General features: G+C 42.5%; 1 protein-coding gene across 1 annotated transcript in view; it reads right to left on the minus strand.

Annotated features, from left to right (window-relative positions):
* Window positions 1–20,740, minus strand: part of PLA2G15 (phospholipase A2 group XV) — a 30,420-nt gene extending 9,680 nt beyond the window's left edge. Inside the window, exons 1-2 of the mRNA XM_031950218.1 lie at window positions 20,337–20,740; window positions 3,051–3,207 (exon numbers count right to left, since the gene is read on the minus strand). Of these exons, the coding sequence (XP_031806078.1) occupies window positions 3,051–3,207; window positions 20,337–20,724 (545 nt within the window). The 5' untranslated portion in view covers window positions 20,725–20,740. The remainder of the gene's footprint in view (window positions 1–3,050; window positions 3,208–20,336) is intronic.
* Between the last annotated feature and the right edge of the window lie 1,206 nt (window positions 20,741–21,946).

The following is a 21,946-nucleotide window of genomic DNA, read 5'->3' on the forward strand; positions in this document are numbered from 1 at the left end:
AACATGAATGTGCAAAGAAAAGTGAAGTTAAAGCAAGTTATGAGAGTTAAGTCCTGGTTTCAAGTCTCATTTCTGCTTCTTCCCATCTTTCTCTGGGAGCTTGGACATAAGTTAGAGGAGAGGGCTATATTCTAAGGCCTCTTCTAGTTGTATGAGCCCCCAAATTAATTATGACCTAGACTGACAGAAATGCGATGGTCTGGGATGCAGTGGATGATATGGACATCTTCAGGCCACGCTCCATAGTGTGTGCTTCAACAGACTTCATGGCCATCTGAACAAATCACTCTCATCCAGGATAAATCATGCTGGGAATATCCCCCCATCTCACTTACTAGTTTGAGGCTTTTTAGTTACCCTTAACCTGTTTTGGGCCATCTACTGAAGTTAATTATGGCTCTGTGTGTGACTGCTTCTTGGAGGCACAAATGAGAATTGGGTGACTCAAGTGGACACCCCACTGACCCCAGCATAATGTTATGAAGTAATTAGAAATTGAATGGAATGGATACACAGAAATCTAGGAGGAAATAAAAGAAACAAAACAAAATGAAGTGGCCTGCCTGTACTAGACGATTCTTTTGGCCATAGAAATCCAGAAAAAACCCACCAAAATACAAAATGGCCCTCAGTCTCAACCAATAGTGGCAGAGGGTAGTATTTAAGCCGTCTACAAACATATAAACCTTAACCAAATCTAAATGTGAAATAATCTTAGGTGTCTTGTTAAAACAAACATCAAAACCACTACCAAAGTAGAAAAAATAAAAATGAAAGGCCATTATGACAAACCATCAAGAACTGACCTGCCTATATAAGCTAATCATACTGAAAAATGGGAAATGTTTTGTTTTGTTTTTCCCTTTCTGAAAGCAATAATCACCATTTCCTTAAGGTAGTGAAATTGTAAATAATGTAAATAAAATGCCACAATGAGGAGATTCACCTCCTAGGAAACACCTTTGCCACCAAACACTGCTCTCATAGACAAGTAGAACACATTTGAAGACCCTCAGAATCCAATTCTTTCTCCCAACTTGTTAATCTTTATATGTTTTACATTCCAGCAAAGCTATTGTTTCTACTCTAAGGGTCCTAATTTCTCATGTTATTTATTATTTTGTATGATTATTTTAAATGAAGTCTTTTCCAATTCTATGAGTACATGATTCTAATATCTACCTTCCCTACTGAATCAAAAGATGTCTAACAAGTGTGAAGTAGAATCATTTCCTAAAACCAAACTTGGAAGGGAGCCTTCATTCTCATTTATAGACAAATTAACTTCCTATTCATTCAAGCTTTCTTTTGCATTACTATTATCAAGACCTCAGATGGATTCTTAGAGAGAACTGCCCTAACCTAACAGAGGCTCTTTTTATCATCTTCCATACAAGGCCACAATAACCTAACTGGAGGATTTAGCCCAAAGAAACAACAGTTGTTGCAAATGATCCCAGCAGAATAGTGGGAAAAACATCCAAAAGGTATTGACAAGAGCCCTGTGGCCCTGTGTTTTTACTGAACTAAAGAAGCTGTAACCAAAACTGATGGCCACCAAGAAGAGATACATCATTAGTCTGAACTGCAAGTGTGCGAGTCCCAGTGGAGGATATTTTGCCTTTTGACAGAATTACAGAACTAGAAAATGGATAGTACCATCCATGCTGGTCGTGTAACTGAGAAATAAATAGTTGGGGGATGGGGGTGAAGATGAATATTCCTTGTCCTTAGACTTCATAATACAATGAGCCTTGAAGTTCAAATCCATAGCCAAGATATTCACTTATCCTTGTCTATGATGAAAGGAACCGATTCAGTCCAATGTCATAAAACTTTCCACTTGAAAGGCAATGATATTGCAGACAAAAACTTACATAGTCTCCAAGTGTGACTAAAATTCTGTTCTCCCGACACTAAGCGCTATACATTTTCCTTCCCCATGGCTGCACTAGAAACCATCTGGTTGAAGGCTTGGATAGAACATTCATAAAGATTTTGGTTATAATCGAAGGCACAGCTTAGAACACAAAAAATTATCACTGTTTTTGAAGGCAAAGTAGAAGTATTTTTATTTCTGAAAGTGACTTAGACCAAAAATTGATAGCTCAGTCCCAAGGGACCCTGCAACATTCTATCCATCTAAGCTCCTTACTGGCAAAGACAGTGCCATTTTCTCCCCTGTGTCCTTGTGCTGAATGAAGAGGAGGCTTAGTGTAACTTTGCCTTCTGAGACCAAGGATTGCATCAGATAGCACCACCACTTCCAAAATGAGATATTCCACTGAGGACTTCTGTGCAGGAGCATCAAGCTCCCCAAGGAAGTCAGAAGTTCCCCCCCCCCCCCCCCCCCCCCCCCGTTTCAGTATTGGCTGAACAAATTCAGAGACTTGACTACTGAGAGGCACCCAATCTAGTGTATGATACAGAACCCCAAGATCTCTTCCCATCTTTTTACTGGCCTCTGAGAAACGTGACTTTCTTGTATTTTCTGGTTTTCCCATACTAAAGACTGGGATTACCCCTCCTCCTTCATCCCTTTGTGAGGCAGGGCTACAGTAGGGCTGGGAGAGCACTTTGACATCCAACATACCTGCATCCACTCTGGAGACCTCTATAGGAAACTGAGGCCCACAATTTGAAAATCCCAAAGTTAATTCACGTAATGTCATTTTTTGGGTACAGGAGGGAATGGGGACAGAAACATTCATCTTACTTAGTGGTTCAATTCAGGATAGCAAATAAAAAAAATTTACAAATCCAAAAGGGTAAGGAAGGAGGGAAAAAGAAAAGGAGAGAAGAAATGAACAGAGGGAAGGAAGAGGAAGCGAAGGAAAGAAAAAAGAAAAAAGCTCAGAGCAAGTTGCCCATGGTGCCCATCTGGAGTCATCCTGCTCCCACCTTTCTTGCTCTACTGTGAAATTATCAAAGGCCTACAAAGAGACTCCAGGAGGTTGCCCTAACAGTCAGGAGGTTGTTTCCTAATGGAGGCGACTCCTGAAGTAACTGGCCCGTCTAATGTGCCAACCATAGATTTGAATAAAGCCTACTTGATGTTATCGATCCAACAGTCGATGATGACAGGAAGGAGCAGCTCTAAATTCAACCAGAGGGTAAAATAACTGTCCGTCTTCTTGGAGCAAAGGTAATGAACCACCGTAGGCTTGTCTAGCTTGGCTTCCAGCTGGTTTCCCAAGTCACCAGGTACTGCAAAAAAGAAAAAGGTGCAGTGTGAGGGGCCCAGTAACACGAGAATGGTGGTGCTATCTGATGCAACAGGACAATTACTGAAATTCCCATTCAGAGTTTCTGATTAATTGAACTCTCCTCCCATGCCATGGTCTGTGTAAGATACTTGTTACTTCATGGGACAAAATCCAAAGGCAGCAGAAGGTACAGGGTGTGGGCTTAGAACTGATGGATCGTCCTCTCATTTTACAGAGGAGAAAAAAGTTTGAGGAAGTGACTTATGTAAGGACACTTGGCTTATGGTCATTCTGATACCATTAAATACTTCCTAAAGATCACAGAACATCACAAAAACCTGGAAAGACATATACAAACTGATGCTGCTCCATTTAGGATGAATCGGCACATGCTATGCTGTGATTTATTGCTAGTCCCTCTTTCTTGACATCAGGGAGAAGTTGCCATGGCATGGATGACATGCACTTGAGGGAGGGAGGGAGGGCTGTGCTACTTTCTCCTCTAGAACCATCTGAGTATAGTGGACAGATGTAGGACATGCCTAGAGATGGCCTGAGGTACAATGAAAAACCTTAGTTTACTTAAGCTTTTATTTATTTTTAAGTCATCTTTTAAGATCAGAAAAAAATAAAGGTCAAGTAGCCACTAATAACTTGACAGGAACTCTTCAACTATCTTAGCGTTCACCGTGTACTAGTTGCCCATAGGATAATTGTTCCTATGTGTTCTTAGTCCCACCAAGAAAGTTGTGGTTATCAAGTTATCTGACACAGCAGCCACCTCACTCTTTCTTGCAGCAGATGTTCTCTGGTAAATGAGATGATTGACCAGCTACAGCCATGAGCAAGAGGTCAGAATTATCCATTAGCACCATCAGAGTGATCTGGGAGAAAATACAGCTCAATGATTGGCAACTTCCCTTCAAGATTTCTTTCAACAAACAATTTAAAAGCAGCAGACTCAAAATAAGACCCCACCTAATCTGATCCCTAACCTGTGAATAGAGAGCCATTTACTGAGCCTTCTTCAATATCCAATAGAATGCCAAGAGACAGCTATCAAAGGGAATCACAAGACCAACCAAATTATAATTGGCTATTCAAGTTTGACAAACATAGTATTTATAGGTCAAGAAAAGCTCTTTCCTTCTCGATCAGTGTAGAGGCTTATACTTCTGGCAAAGGTCTTCTTTTTACTTCCAAGTTATACCCTTTTCACCTTTCTCCCTATCTTCAATGTCAGAATAGTTGAACTTCACATAATCAGCTCCAGACATAGCTCTAAGAGACTGTCAAAAAAAAAAAAAAAAAAAGACAGGTTTGCTTTGCAAGTGCCTTCTTCTGTCCTGAGCTAGATGTCAATTTTAAAGGATGAGAAGAGATTTTGAAGTCCAAAGCAAGCAAAGCATTTTACTAATGCAAAAGACCCAAGCTCTTCAGACACTTAAGTTTATGAGTAATGGAGAAGTTGATAGATAAAATCTTACTAAAAGCTCACTTAGAGGATAACAGAAATTGAAATTTAAGAAATCTACCTGACTAGCAGTCCCTTTATTGCAAGGGCCATCAGAATCTATGTGCATGAATCACTGTAATTTTAATCTTTATCAATAACCTTCTCCAACTGACAAATGGTCAAAGGATATGAATATGCAATTTTCAGATGAAGAAAGCAAGGCTATCTATAGTCTATGTTGTCTATGTCAAAAATTCCTAAATCACTATTGATTAGAAAAATGCAAAACCACCTCATACTTATCAGACTGACTAATATGACAGAAAAGGAAAAAGATGAATGTTGGAGATGATGAGATAACATTGGAATACTGATAAAGCATTCTTGGAGAGCAATGGAATCCCAAAACGGCATACCCTTCAATCCAGCTAAAAACCCACTATGAGGCCTGTACTCCACAGAGATAAGAAAGAAAAAAGAAACCTACATATACAAAAATTTAGTAGCTCATTTTGTGGTGACAAAGAATTGAGAATTGAGGAGAAGCCCATCAATTGGGGAATGGCTGAACAAGTTGCAGAATAGGAATACAATAGAATATTATCTAAAGATCACAGAACATAAATCTAGCCCAGTATCAATGGCTGGAAGATTTCAGAAAAACCTGGAAAGACATACACAAACTGATGCTGAGTGAAGTGAGCAGAATCAGGAGAATGTTGTACACAGCAACAGCAAGATTGTGATGATCAACTCAGACGATTCTAAAAGGCTCAAACGGAAAATGTTATTCACATCCAAAGAGAGCAAATCATTTTGCAGAACATTTTGTTCCGATTCTTCTTTCACAACATGATTCATGTAGAAATATGTTAAACGTCATTGTACATGTATAACCTATATCAGATTGCTTGCTGCTTTGGGTAGAAGGGAGAGAAGAGGGAGAAAAAATTGCAACACAAAATCTTAGAAAAATGAATATTGCAAACATAGAATAAAAGCTTTAGATAGAAAACTTATCTTTTGGATAAATTAAATAAAGTTAGATTACTTTAATAGTAATACAACTTTTCAGCTTTTTAAAAAATTTTAAAAGATCTTTTCATCAGGGCAGCTAGGTGGCGCAGTGGATAAAGCACTAATCTTGAAGTCAGGAGTTCAAATTTGATCTCTTGACACTTAATACTTCCTAGCTGTGTGACCATGGGCAAGTCACTTGCCCCAATTGTCTCAGCAAAAAAAAAAACAATAAATGAGTCATTTTGCAAAGAAACCAAAGGATAGAAGAGATAGAAATCAGAAAAGTGAGAGTTCAAATTTTGCTCCACACTTCCTAGCAGTATGAACTGAGGCAAGTCACTTATTGTGACCACACAAAGATCATGAGATATTTATAAACAATACTTAGCACGTAGTGCCTGGCAGACAGAAGGTTCTATTTACTCCTTCCACTCCTTATGTAATTTATTTGAAGTTTGATGGCCTACGTTTGTCTACATTTGGGTTCCAACTCTGGGACCATATTCTTTTGTTTACTGAAACTTTTTCACAATCCTTTCTTGATAAGCTCCTGCCAGAACCTCCTCAAAGCAACAAGGAAAACAGAGGGCAAGAGAGAAGAGAATTATGTCTCCCTAGTTCTCTTCCTGAAATAAAGTAGGGCCAAATTCCCATCACTAACGGAATGTATCCCCAGTACCTAGGATATTCTATTATAGTTTCTTACAATCAATCCTCAGTGCCATGGAAGTCCCTTAAGAGATCATCTAGCACTATATATCAAGGCAGTGACCAAAGGTGAAACAATCTTCTTCCTCTTGGCAAAAGCATTAGTGGGAGAACATGTATTTTCAGACATGACTAACGTCCAGATTTTTTTTGAAGATTCTACCCATTACAAGACAGGGTTTATTATGGTTGATGGAAATCATTGGGAAACAAACATTTTTTTAAAGCATCAATGTGATATTTAATACAGGGAAAAGGCCCTTCTAGCAAATCTAACCAACTTCACCATATTTTACAAATGAAAAAACAAAGGCCAAAAAAGTATCATGCTCAAGGTCACTGCAAAAAAGTATTGAGGCAAAGGCTCTCTACTGAATGAGTAATGAGATGATCTAGCAGAACAGCTTGGCTTCTCCTTACCAGTGTCTATGAAGAATTACTGATCTGTTTTTCAACATCCAAAAATATTACACACACATTGATCATGAATTTTGTGAATGTGCAATCATCCTCTTTGGCAGAAGAGAGGGAAGAGGAACAGCTGTCTCCCTGGATTTAAGCCTGACTTATCCAAACCTACACAGGAAAGGCTCTACTCCAACTTTCTCAAATGGCCAAAATAACACCAAAAATACAATTTCCAAGCCTTAAGCAAGTCAAAAGGCTACTTCAAGTTGACAGTCTTACCCAATAAAGTGGAGCAAAACCACCACAGGAAACAGAAACTTCAGTCTGCCCAATTTGAGAAGGAAACAAGATATTTCAATAACATTTATAACGTGGTCAACTACTTTCTTCTAAACAGAGCCAGATTTTGTAGAAAAGGGTGGAGGCTGGAGTCAAAAAGAACTACCTAGCTCTTGAGCAATCATTTTAAGTTGTTCAGCCTACCTTAATTTATCCCAAATTTAAAGATAAGGAAATTATGGCTCAAAAGTTAACACCTGCTCTGAATGTGCCATAGGCTTGTGTATACATGTATAGAAAGTTACCATATATAAGAAAATATCCTTTACCATCCAATATAAAAATGAAGGTAGGATAACATTTCATTCTCAACAACCCTACTTTTTAGGTTAAGTCAAGTTAACATTTCTATTAATGGATGAGGAACAGAGGTTCAGAGAAATTGCCCATGCATGGTCACAGTAAGTGGCAGAGCCAGGAATAAAAGTTTCCTGGCTTCCTTCCAATTTACTATTCTTTGCTTCCCCCATAAAAATCATTAAGTCTGAACCTTTGATGATCATAATCTTGGGAAATAGCTATAATAATAATAATGCCAATGAGTAAACTGGGGCTGAGCAAGTTTAAATGATTTACTCGGGAATCAAAAAACTAGTCGGTGATTGTGTAACATAACAAATACCAGAGTGCCAGACTCATCTTCCATATTTTAAATCTGATCCCAAACACTAGTTGTATGACCCTGTGCAAATCACTTAACCCTATTTTTCTCAGTTCCTCATCTGTCAAATGAGCTGGAGAAGGAGACAGTCCAAGACTTAAACAGAATGACAAGACTAACTGTAGAGATGAGGTGAAGTGGTTGCCTTAATCTGACTGAGACTGTGTTTGGTCATTGAGAAAGAGCGCAAAAGCTAACTGAACAAATATACTATTCGAGATTAAACCAACTAAGCCAACTAATCAGATGGGAAGGCACTCGCTTCACCCTGTTGCAGACCAAGCTGGATGTTGCACAATGTAGAGCCATCTACCCAAACTATACTAGACATGATCTCCCATGCTTACCATCCTGCAGAGTAAAATAAGTAGAATCTTCTATAGATTGTCAGAGTGGTCCAAAGTGGTTGCCAAAGTCCTCATAAATAAGATCAAGAACTCTTGGTATGGGGCAGCTTGGTGGCACACAAACAGAACATTGTGCCTGGAGTGAAGTCATGAAAACCTGAGCTCAAATATAGCCTCAGACATAAGATCCTGGGCAAGTAACCTCTTGATTTCAGTTTCTCCAACTGTAAAATGGGTATAAGAATAGCCTTTTATCTTCCAGAGTTGTTGTGAGGATCAAATGAGATATTTGTAAAATCTCAGGTGCTTAATAAATGCTCATTTCCTTTCTCCCAAGACCCATTTTGTTGCAGGTCATCCTTTTACTCACTGAGAGAATATTGCTTGCTCCCAAGTTTTGCTCCTTCCAGGCATTTTCCCCTACCACACTGCTCAGTATTCTGTCCTTTGAGATTCATTTATCACCCAATCAAGATTGAGGTGACTTCTTTCCACCAGCATTCAAATTTCACCCCTTCTTACCTCAATGAAATCAAGTTTCTGCCTCAGTCTCTCCCCTGCCCAACTCCTACCTTCATACTAGGCACACAGAGACTCTCAATTATTATTAGACATACTATTATATTATTCCTACTGAAAAACTGAAGCCATGTCATGAACTCCCTTTTCTCCTCTCTTCTTTCTCTATTACTCAGATCTCCCTACTGGCTCCTCCCCCTACACACTCACATGATCCCTATCTTTAAAAAGAATATTCACTTCATCTTCACTAGCATCATCCAATCTCTATATTCTCTTGTAGCTAATTCTTTGTGAAAAGCCCTTTTATAACTGATGCCTCCTGATTTTTCTCATTCTTTTAACTCTTTGTAGTCTGGCTTCAACTGAAACTTCTCTAAACTTACAAATATCTCTTAATTGCCCAATCTAATGAATGGTCTTTCCTTATTTTTCATTCTTTTGAACCTCTCTGGGGTGTGACACTGTGACTTTCTAAGTTTCTGCCCCTTTTCAGTCTCCTTTCTTGGATTTTCATGCCCACTGTTTCCCAAGGCAGGTTTCTCCTCTCATCTCCTCTTGAAAATGTCTCATCAGCTTCCAGTGATTCAATAATCATCTCTGTGCAGATGATTCTTAGATCTAATTGTCCAGCCCTAATGCTGTTGGCTTCCAATCTTCATTAGGCATCTTGAACTGGTCATTTCCATTGTCATGTTAAACTCACCACATCCAAAAGTGAACATGCAATCTTTCTGCCCAATTCCTTCAATTTCCTGTTCCCCAGGCTAAAAACTTGTCATTCAACTTTTTACTCTCTCAATCTCTCCCCCTCCTGCCATCCCTCCCCCATATCCAATGAACCATTTCTACCTTTATGTTTCCTTCTCTCCTCCAGCACTGCTACCATGAACTTACAGGCCCTTATCACCTCATTTCTCAACTATTCCAACATCCTCAAGCAGAGTTACCCTTCATCCCAAGTCAAATTCTAATGGATCTCCTATTGCCATAAGGGCCAAATATAAAATCATTCTGGACTCTTCATAACCTGTTCCCCTCCCATTTCCTCTTGGCAGTCCTCTGATACCTTACTTTCCCCCAGTGCTCTGTGATTCAATCAATCATACTAGTCACCTCAAACAATTCACTCCCATTATCTCTAGACCCTGTTATCCTGGACCGAGGTAAATTAAGGTAGCACAGTGGATAGAGTACCAAGCCTGGAGTCAGGAATGCTTCCTAACCTGTATGACCGTGAGCAAGTCACTCAACCCTGCTTACTCATCTTTGAAATGAGTTATAAAAGGAACTGGCAAATTACTCTAGTATCTTTGCCAAGAAAAACCCAAATGATCTCAAAGTGATAAACTGAACTGAAAAAACTGAACATTATAAAAAACTGCAGCTTATTTTTGGCTATCTCAGCAATATCCAGTTTTCCATGGCTGGAAATTCATCAATGGCTGAATCATAGGCACATTTTTGCTTCTTTTTATTTTTAGTAGCATGGAAATCCAGCCTTAAACCTAAGGTTGCAATAATCTATTTATGAATGAGATAGAGACTCATTTCTCCTGGGAATACTGAAGGTTTTTACCTGAAAGGCAACATAAGTTTCCTTTAAGGGCACCAACTTTGGAGTCAGATGAACTCGCACTCTGTTGCTAAACTATCTTGGATATTAGTAGGCTATTCTTCCATGGACCAGTGCTCTTTATAGAATACCTTGGAATCCATCTACTTTACTCACACATACTCATAAATAATAAACTAATTCACACTCATATTCACTCACACACAGCTCACAATTCTATGATCACAGGAGATACTTAATAAACATTTCTTTATTCATAAGCTCAGAGAATTAGTCCATCTGGTCCAACACCTTAATTTCACAAATTAAGGAAACTGAGGCACAGGAAGGTTAAATGTCTTGCCTAAAGGTTGTATCAGAGGCAAGTCTGAACCCAGATGCTTTGACACTGAGGCCAATTCCTTTTCCACGGTACTTCAATTCTTTTTAAATACAGTTTTGAAGACTTTGTGAAAAATATATTGAATATGAACAAAGGGGTCAGGGACATGATTAAAGGAAAACCAGTTTCCAAATCAGTATTGCTATACGAGCTAAAAGAATAAGAATACTCAGCCTTTATTCTGACTACTATAATTTATAACATATTTAAACAGTTTATAATACATTAGAATTTTACAGAGCTTTATGTTTTTACAAAGTACTTTCCTCATAATAATATTAAACATCCCCATTTTACAGAAGAGATAGTGGTTTAAATGGGGCCAGTGCCTTACCTATTGTTACTCAATAGGCACTTTACACTTTCATTATCTCCCTAGGACAAAGAGCTTTATTGTTCATTTTCCTACTTAAGAGGGATGGTCTAATCTAAGCAAAGTTCCAGCAGGAAGTCAAAAGCTACTGTATTTGGAAGGAAGGTAGACCAGAAATTTTCTTCTAATGTAATTCTTTTTTCGTGTCCCCCTCCCAGTGGCCTTCAGTCTTCGAGATAAAGACAAGGGCAAGAGAGCTAAATCAGAGGCTGAGATCAAAAGCTAGCTATCTCAGGAGAGATGGGGGAGACTGGCCAGGTTTGGGATAGTGGCACACTATCTGTATCCACCAACCATGGCTGGCTCTTAATCTCAGTTCTGCCAGTGACCATCAACGCTGACCTCGGACAGGCCACTCATTTATCCTGACTTTCAGTTTTCTCATCTGTAAAGTAAGAGGTCAGGAACATGTGCTCAGAAGACTTCAAATTGCCCTGATTGCCATACATACTTTGGACTTCCCCTCAATAAGCCCGAGTTCCTCCTTCTGTGAAATGATGAGATTCAATGATTTAAGATTCTGTAACAGTCTATGATACTTTCAAAGTTAAACAATAGAACTGCTCAGCTCACCTGTACATTCCTTACTCTCCTTAAAGGTCTTCAATTATAGTATCAAACAAGCATGGAGTCCTATTTCATACTTAAGAGTAGTAGGTATTACTATCACTAAGGCTTGAGGGTAGACAGCACAAAATAAACATGGCAGTCTTTGACCTTTAAAGAGCTAGCAATCTTGCTGATGAAACAAGAATTGTTGTTCAGTCATTTCAGTTGTGACTCCATTAGCAGTTTTCTTGATAAAAATACTAGAGTAGTTTGCAATTTTCTTTTCCAGTTCATTTTACAGGAGAGGAAACTGAGGCAAACAGGGTGAAGTAACTTGTCCAGGGTCACACAGCTAATAAGTGTCTGGGGCAGAATTTGAACTTAGATATTCCAAATACAGGTGAGGTGCTCTATCCACTGCACTACCTAGGCTCCCCAAAATAAAATATATACACATGAAAAGATAACTAATAGCAAGCCAAAATGTAAATTCTGAGACTTCCACTTACCCCACATTTGGCATTATTTGCCAAATCTTATCAATTCTACCTGCACAATACATACACAATACCTCCAGTTTCTCCCAGAATTTCAGCAAAGTCTACATTGACAGAGCCTGGAGACAGCTGAACCCTGAAATAGTCTTGGCTCTGAAAATTACCAGGCAAACACTCTGCCTTTAAACACCTTGTGATCTAAACTTTCCTAGATCATCTAATAATTACAACCTAATCCTTATTTACTACTGAATAGCACATAAGAGAGCTTAGTCAATACCTCACATTAATCAGTCTCACACAATTACTTCAGTACAGGTCCTCACCTGATCTACTTCCAAAATTCTCTCAAGTTCCAAAAACTGGGCTTCCCAGATCTTGCTCTCTCCTTATTCCAATTTATCCTCCACCCAACTTGCAAAATGATAATAAATCATCAATCTTGCCCACATTTTCGGTAGAACCACAGCTTCCTTACTTTTGAAATAGTTGTCCAGTTTATTGAGATTGATGCTATGCATTAACTAAACTGGTTTTCTTGCCATTTCTTACATTTACATTTAAGGCTCCATCATCCATCTGCATACCTTCATATAGGCCATCTCTCCTGACTAAAATGCTCTCCCTTATCAGTCCTTCAAAGCTGAGCTCAAGATCCTCTCTAAGAAGCCTTTCCTGCCTGGCCTCCCCCTACATACTCTGGTAACAGCCTTCTCCTCCAAAGGCAATCAACTCCGTAAGCCTTCGGTTCACACCAATCAAAGCCTGCTGCAAAAAAAAAGGTCTTTAAGGACAGGACCAATTTCACTCTTCATTCCCCTTTTCTTCCCTCCCCACTCCCCACCTCCATCTCAGTAAATCAATTTTCCTTAAAGATTAGGCCTTTAATCCAAATCACTCTGACTCTCCTATACTGGAAACAAAAGATCTCAGGCTAAACCCTCTTGGCCATTTTGGGAGCCTGGGTTGACTTGGAAGTGAATGTAAATAGCAATTGTTTCTGTTTTGCCCAGAAACTGAGGGTCTTCCCCTCCAAGGTTCATGTATATATGTATGTATATACACACATGCGTACACACACATGTATATGTGATATATTGTATATAAATTTATCTTTTTAATCTATTATAAATCTATAATTTAATCTAAATAAGAGACCATTCTCTGCCTCTTGGGTATTGACTCTCAAACTGAGATCTGTTAAAAACCTTACCTTAAAATATGGAAATATTTAAAAGGATAGCACATGTTTAACCTATATCAGACTGCCTGTTCTCTTGGGGGAGGGGAGGCAGAACAAAGACTAGTTGAAAACTATGTATTTGGAAAAATAAAATACTATCAATTTTTAAAAAAAATACTCCTATCCACAACAGATAGCTAGAAGGTATCTGGGTATAAGGTTTAGAAGTGGTGCTGATTCAAGGTAGCGCTTCCCATTCACAGCTTCGAATACTCACATGTCAGCAATAAATCAGCCCTAGTAGAATGGTGAGCAGGAAGCAGGGTGGAGAAAGGGTAGGCTGTAAAGCAACTTTTACAATTATCACACTATTACAGTAACTGTGGCCCAGAACCAATTTCTGAAGAAAGCTTAGGAGAAATATGAAGAGTAACTAACATTTCTTTTACTTCCCACCTGTCAGCTTGGAATACATCCTTTCTAGGAAAGAGACACTATGTCAATCTTAAGGGAAGGGGTGAAAATAAGTATATGCAATGGATAAGCTAGCTTGTCACTCCATCAGGAGTTTCCTGCTATGTTATACTCACAATGAGGGGAAGCCACAACTGAACCATGATCTAACACCTTTATCATAACCATCATTTTCTAGCTTCTTCCATAGGAGGCCTGAATGAATTCTCAACATGTAGCCAAACTTGATTTCTCATTATGTGGAGCTAAAAATGATTTCTAAATCCAGGAAGGATCCCTGGGTTCTCCAACAAGTTCTGCCATGTGACTAACACATTTCTCCTTTCTGGGCCTGTTTTTTCAACTCTAGAGGAATGATTACAAGGTCCTTTCTAGTTTATACAAATGGTTTGGAAGAAAGATTCATTGAGAGTAGGGAATCAGGACATACAGGAAATAAGACATCATTGCAATTTTAAGAAAACAAACCCAAAACAAAAGATTCTCTCTATCCTAATCCTTAATAAATGGCTGAAAATTCCTCCACAAGAAAATAACATACAAAGTATCCTAGATAATTAGCAGGCTGTTCTCTGAACATTGTTTGGGCTGAACTTTCTAGGAATATCAAGTTTTGCCTTTGTCCACAAGAATGGCAGAGGTCTGGACTGCTACCAAGCTCATTCATGCATATACACTGGGGAATGGAAAAAAGCAAAGGGAAAGCAAATTGGTCCAGAATTAAACTGAAGGTTAGGCATAAGATTGGGCCAATTAACAAATTCCTTTATGACCCCTTTTTCCCTCTCCTCCCCAACTTCTTCCAGAATCAAAGGCTCATCCTTTAATAATCTTATTCTTTCTATTACCATGTTATGTCTTGGAGACATGGTAAAACAATAATCTTGAAATTGAGCAACGGGAGAACTGACCAACAGGTAGGAGGAAGCTGTTGTTCAGGGGTGCCTGACTTCTTGGCAAAGATACTAGAGAGGTCTGCCATTTTCTTCTCCAGCTTATTTTACAATAAGGAAACGGACTAGCAGGGGGAAGTTATCTGAGGCTGGATTTGAACTCAATTCTACTAGATAGTTTATCCACTGGGCCACCTAGCTGTCCTGGAGGCAGGTTGCAACTTGTTAAAAAGTAAAAAAAAAATTTTTAAAAATAAAGAAATTATCAAGTTGACACCCTTTAATTATGGAGCAAAGATTGGCTAGTCCTCTGACAAGAGCAAAGGATAAGAAGCGGCTAGCTCCCCCCATTCCAGTACTGGACAGAGGGACCACCAGATGCTCCTAGAGGGATGATCTGCATGGCACCGAATCCAAGATGTCCCAGATTCATTTAAATTTTTAACTCCTCTATTTACAAATGAGTCAATCACTGAATCAGTTGGCAAATGACAATGAGTTAGTCAGCAAATGACAACCTGCAGCAGAATGTTAAGCTACAGGCCATATCAGCTTGTACTGCAAGGTGTTTAAACAATACCTTGTTGTTTAAACTCTTAGTGACCCCATTTTGGGTTTTCTTGGCACAGATAGAGTAGTTTGCCATTTCCTTTGTCAGCTCATTTTACAGATCAGGAAACTGAGGCAAATGGAAGTGAATTAACTTGCAGCTTTTGCTCTTTAAAAATAACCACAAACATAAATGTGCAGCTCTCCAGCATACCCCACACATACACACTCCCCACTCTTAGCACATCTTTTATTTTCTTCATACACTAAGAGACTATGTCTTAAGACTTTATATAAAGCTTATGAGCTTTCCTCAGCAGCCACCATGAATGAGAATCTGTCACTTGGAGACAAGTGAAGAGGGGATACTGCACAAAGGACGATGAGAAGGCTTGAATTTTAATGACAGTAGCCAGTGAACAATCATGGTGTAGAGAGCCCTGGTTCCTGAGCCTTCCCCTTCTCCATGCTGAGCCACTGCACACAGGAGACCAAGTATGGGATTCATAGGACCACAGTGAATCCCAATGTGATCTTGGCCCAGCCCCTAATCTAGCATCTCCCTCAACCTGTAAAATAAAAATGTCTCTGGACATTTTTTCTTTGTAGTTTTCTTTGTAGTCATGGCAGATTGTAATACTCATTCAAAGAGGCCTTATCTGTGCTTTCTGACTAACTTCCCTATAAGCTTCAATCACTAAGGTCACAAGCACAGCCTACACAGGACTAGAATCTAGAGTCAACAGGAAAGTACAATTACAAGCAGGAAAAAGATCAGAAAAGTCACATTTTCCTCCTTCTCTGCCCCATCTCTGAACGATTACTATATACTCCAAGGATACATTGTCACTTCTTTTGCATTACAGAGCAATGGGGCTGGCCCACCAAGTTTCTATAACTGTAAGAGTCTCCTCTGACTCCTCTGACTGTAAGAGTCTCCCCAATTCATCTATCTACCTTCACCTGAAGTCACTAGGACACTCACCGGGACAGCAGGCTTGGCCACCCTTTGAGGAAGATGACATAGGAGAGAGTATAGGATCTGGGTTCACAGAATGTGAGTTTCATTCTCAGCTGTAGGACCTTGTACAAGTCACTTATCTAGCACTTCTAGGTTTCTCCTTTCCTCATCTACAGAGAACATGATCTCAGACCACTTCCCTATAGTTCCCTGGCCTAACAACTTTTCTCTGTCACCCAGGTAGGTTGCACTTCTCATTCACAGAGAGCCTAATGATCCATGTTTTCTGAAGTGAAACCCAGCCAGGTGCCTGAAAAAGTACCATGGGATGAGAGCTTAGGTGGAACTCCTAAGCTCAAGAAAATCAATGACAAACAGGCCCATATACACCAAAATATTCATAGCAGCACTTTTTGCAGTAGCAAGGAGACGTGAATACAAGGGAATACTGTTACACTATAAGAAACAATGACTTACATGATGAATACAAAATAAAATATAGGAAAACTTAGAAGAGAAAAAGTAACTCAAGAACATAAATGAAAGAATTACCATCACAAAATCATCAAAAGTGAATTCTGTGAAACCACAAATCACAAAGAATATATTGGCAACAGTGAATAGAGCCCCAAAGCTGGAGCCAGGAAGATTAGAGTCTTTCTGGTTGTGACTCTGGGAAAGTCACCTAACCAAGTCTGTCTGCCTCAGTTTCCTTATTGTAAAATGAACTGGAGGAGATAGCAAACCACTCCAGTATCTTTTTCAAGAAAACTGGGATGACAGACTCTGAAATGACTGAAAAAAATAGTAACTTACTTCCCTTTTTTTCTGTTAATGGTTCTATGGGAGGGAGAGGGATATATAGGGAAATAAATGTAGGTAATGTAAAAACAAAAGATATCAATGATTATTTTTTTTAAGATTATATAGGTCACAAGAGTCTGTAAGTAAGCCTGTGTTTCACAGGATAAATATGCTTATCACACATAGCTCACTTCTCCCTTCTTGATTCAACATGGATAACGTTCCCATTTCCTTTTTTTTGGATTAGCCAGCACCTTTCCCTCAACATAAGTCCAAGGAAGAAAATTAGATTTTCGTAGGATGTTGAAGAATCAGACCCTACCCCTCTATAGGGGAGGGAGATGAAAAAAAAGAGCCTATCTCCATCCCTAAAACAATCACCATCACCTCAAACTCCAATATTCTCATGCAATTCCCTTTCTAAAAATGAATAACCCTGCAAATTTTTTTTTAACCACAGGAAGAAGTATTTCAGGTAATAATGCTAAAAGCCCCAGGGCCAAGCAAACAGACTGCACTGCAGCTAATGGCCAGTGACATTATCAAGACTGAACATGAATGGAAAATGAATAGAAGGAGCAAAATCCCCAGAATTCTCATTAAGACACACAAAGCTACCCAGTTATATAGAGGGGTCATTAAGGAGCAGGGAGATTTCTCATTGTCAGTTCTCCCCAAAACATCAACACTTCTGTGGCCAGTTCATCCTTCATCTGAGGCTGGGGCTGCTGCAGAAGGGAGCCTTTGTTGTGATTAATGTTGCCACATAAGATTCATGATCCCAGTGTAGTGGGAGATGGGTGGGTCAGTGCACCGTGATCCTAGATACACCACTGTGCGACCTGGGCCTGCTTCTACTCCTTAGGGCACCTAGGTAGATAAAGTGCCATATCTGGAGTTCAAATCCAGCCTTTTACTAGTTGTGTGAGCCTGGGCAAATCACTTCACCCTGTTTGCCTCAGTTTCCTCATCTGTAAAATGAGTTGGAGAAAAATGGCAAATCACTCCAGAATCTCTGCCATGAAAACCACAAACAGGATCATGGAAAAGTTGGACATGACTGAACAATGACAGCAACACAATTCTGTTAAGGAAGGAGATTAGTCTTGACGATCAAGGTCCCTTCTAATTACAAACCTATGGCTCTATTTTTTCCTCTCTCATCCCTGACCACAGATTCAGCCACAACCCCATGGCCTTTTTGGCCAAGGACCCTGGGATCCTATCTCAGGTCACAAGCACAGTTGTGAGGAAGCAAAGGAACCAAACATGGCCAGATTTTGTCCACCTGACCCTGCAAAGTAAAAGCAAGCTCAACACAGAAAAATGAGCAACACCATACTCAGTGCTCAGGAGAATGGAAAAGAGTACTGTGATAAATATCATCCATGGAGTGTGAGGGGAAAGGGGAGGGAATGGCACTGTCCTTCCTCCTCACCATAATCACTATCTGGTCACACAGCAGTTTCTGAACCTTTTCTTCCCCTTCTGACCTCCCAGCCCCAGTCCCAGTCCCAGCAGTCATACCATGCAATAGATGGCCAAGTCATGCGGACAGGTCACAGGAAAGGGAGATAAGACTTGGCTTGAGCCCTCCCCTGTCCTTTGGCTGGGCCCCAAAGGTCAAAAAGAAGGTAGGCAATGAGGGCTACTAAGCATCAAACAACCCTCAAGCCCTTGGAGAGTTGGCCAGGCTCCCCCTGGGCCCTACCTCATGTTCACATGAGAAAGGTCAGAGGGAACTGGAATTTGAACCCAAGTCTTCCGACTTAAAATCCACAGCAGTTTCCACACTCTTATGGGGAATAAAGAAAGGAAAGGAAAAGAGGAAGGCAGAGAGTGTGAAGGGATCTGATAAGGAGGGAAGTCTGGGGCAAGCACAGGGGGCAGTGGTAGACGAGGGACAACATCCAAGGTCCTTTCTTGTCTAAATTGAAGGCTTATCGGGTGTTGTGGAATGACTCCCTCCCAAGACAGAATGGAGAGCACGCTGCGTGATAAGTGGGGAGCAGGACCCAAAGGCCCTAATGAATGGGTCTTTGTATGGAAAAAGACAGGGAGCTGGGGCAGAACACACGAGTATGCAGGTTCAGTCTGGGCTACTGTGGGAGCATGGCAGTGGGGATGGAGGTATCCTTGTGAAATGGGCCATAATTGCCTTTATTATCCCCATTTTACAAATGAGGAAACTGAGGCAAACTGAGGTTAAGGGGCTTACCTTGGATCATGTGAGCCAAGGCAAGTCCCTAAACCTCAATCAGCCTTAGTTTCTTTATCTGTAACATGGGATAACACAGCATCAACCCCATGGAAATGAAGATCTGGTGCTGGCTACACAAATGCTAACTACTATTAATTTATGGAGAAAAGCCCGGGTGAGTAGGGGCCAAGTTGGGCCGAAGGACCGGGAAGGATGGAGACAAAAAGCCTTAGGGCAAACATGGGAGAAAGGGGAAAGGGAGGATGCTAAGTATTCCCTCACTTATGAGGCGCCGGGAGCAATGAGTAGGATAAGGAAGAGGCTTCCTGGGGCCGGCACCGTCCCGCGCTTACCGAGATAGGGGGACTGCGAGGGGGGAATGGCACTAACCAAGTGCCTGGACTTCATAGGAGGCAGCCAAGAAGGTAATCGGAGGAAAGGAGCCTCGGGTGGAGCGCCCTGGGCAGGGGGTGATAAGAACAGCCCATGTCCCAGGCAGGGAGAGCGGGGTCAGAGGACTCTGGGGTTGGATGAGGGAGGTAAAGGGGGAGACGGGAGAGCAAAAATTACCGCGGGGGGGGGGGCCGAGGGGGAGCAAAGGCAGGGAGGAGGGGGAAGAGGACCGTGAGCCAAGGGAGGGATTTAGGGAGGACAGTCAGGGTGTGGATGGGAAGGAGAGAGACCTGGGGGAAAAGAGGGACCCCCGAGCGGAAGAGCCGAGGAAAGGACAGCGCAAGGAGGAAGGATACACTGGGAGGGAGGGGGGCCTTGAAACCACAGGTTATGGGAACATAGGAAGGGGAGGGGGTATTTGGGGAAGGAGGGAACGGGGGCATGGGGATGGGGGGTAACAGTCGGGGAGGGGCCACGAGCAAGGACTAGGGAAGGGGCTTGTGGGGGAGGAAGGGATGCGCAGGAAGGGTGTCCCCGAGTTAAGCAACACGGGAAGGATGGAGACCGGGGCACAGGGGAGGCGGAGGAGGCAGCACGCGAAGTCTCCAGGGGCCCTGAGGAGGCTGACACCGACCTGAGGGGACGGGCAGAGGGGGGTGCACTCGGAGGGGGGAGGGGATGGGGAGAGAGGGCGCGCAGGGAGGAGCCCCCAGAGAGAGGGCAGGCGCGGGAGGGTGGGGAGGCACCGGGGCCCAAAAGGCGGCGGGCGGGCGGGGGGAGGGGGGACCGTCCTGGGCCCAGGGCGAAGACGGCCTTGAGGCGCCTCCTCCCGCCTTACCGATGACCACCGGGGGTCTCCTCGGAGCGGCGCGCTGCGGGGGCGCCTGGGCCGACGGCAGCGGCGGCGGCAGCAGCAGCAGCAGCAGCAGCAGGACCAGCGGCCGACCGGGAGCGGGGCGGGTGCCCAGCGGCGGCAAGGGCTTCTGCGGATTCATAGCGGGCTCGGGGGTCGGCGAGGCTCCCTCCGCCTCGGGCTCGAGGCCCCACGCTCCGCGGCAGCCGCTCGAGCGGGACCCCGGCCCGGGCCCCGCGACGCGCTTAACCCCACCGCCCGCAGCCGCGCAGCCAATCAGGGGCCGGGACACGCCCCGGCCCGCCCCTCGGGCCCGCCCCCGGGCCGCGGGGGGGAGGAGCTTCAGGCAGAAAGCGTCGAGTGCGGAGCGCATCGAGATCCTGGCCCCTCCTACTTCCCGGCCTGGATTCCGGGGTGCTCTGGCTTGGGGAACGTCTCCGGTCACGGGACCAGCTGCCTGCCTTTTACGGCGGTGTGAAGCGGCTCACCAAGGCCCTTGGTGGGAGCCTGCCCTCTGCTCTGGGACAAAGACAGGCCGTGCCCTTGAGCAGCTTGCAATCTAACCGGCTGTGTCCTAGCGAGGAGCGACCGGAAATAATCAGAGGGGAGACTTGTTGTGGAAAGTGCGATCTCAGCTGGGACTTGTAGGAAGGCAAAGGGGAGAACTGAGAGACAAGAGTTACTCAAGTTCCCCATCCCTCCCCTCTCCCTTCTCTCCCCTCCTCCTCCCTCTCCTCCCTCCCTCCTCCCTCCCTCCTCCCTCCCTCCTCCTCCCTCCTCCTCCCCTCCTCCTCCCTCCCTCCTCCCCCTCCTCCCTCCCTCCCTCCCTCCCTCCCTCCCTCCTCTCCCTCCTCCTCCCTCCCTCCTCCCCCCGCCCCCGACCTCACAGGCTGCTGTGAACCCGGACGGGCCCGTAAACCGAGGCCGTCCTCTAGAAGTCCCAGAAGAATCTGCCGGCCCGGTTTGACGGAGGGAGTTCCCCCGACACCAATGAAATCACAGATCTTGATAAAATGATAAAAACGGGCGTTTTTGAAGGTCCGTTTTGCAGACCTCTGCGTTTCCTTTCCAGGCATTTTACTGCGGACTTCAGCTCCCTTCCTTGTGAAACTAAAAATGAGGGGAGCAGGACTAGTGGTCTCGCACTGTCTGTTGACATATAAAAACTACAATCTTGTAATTCTCTGATGAGGAATAAAAGAGAAAAAATATGAGCTGGGGCCCAGAATCCCAGCGTTCCTGCTCACCCCAAATCTCAATTTCCCTTCTATACCAGGTGGGAAAACAACAGCACGGGTGTTTCCAGAAGAAAGCGGAGCGTGTTGACACTGGGACAAAGAACATGGAAGGACGGCGGGAAACAAGCGCTTATTAAGCACTTAATAAGTCTAGCACTTAGTGTGTCCCTGGCGCTGTCTTAAGGGCTTTACAAATATTGTCTCATTTGTTCTTTACAAAGACCTTGAGAAGGAGGCGACATCTCCATTTTACAATTAAGAAAACTGAGGGAGAGCTATGTTAAATGACTTGTCCAGGTTCACACAGCTAAAAAGTTTAAAACTATATTTGATGATGATTGTTGGAGGGGATGCGGG

The sequence above is a fragment of the Sarcophilus harrisii genome, chromosome 2 (genome assembly GCF_902635505.1).
Source record: "Sarcophilus harrisii chromosome 2, mSarHar1.11, whole genome shotgun sequence".
Taxonomy (NCBI): domain Eukaryota; kingdom Metazoa; phylum Chordata; class Mammalia; order Dasyuromorphia; family Dasyuridae; genus Sarcophilus; species Sarcophilus harrisii.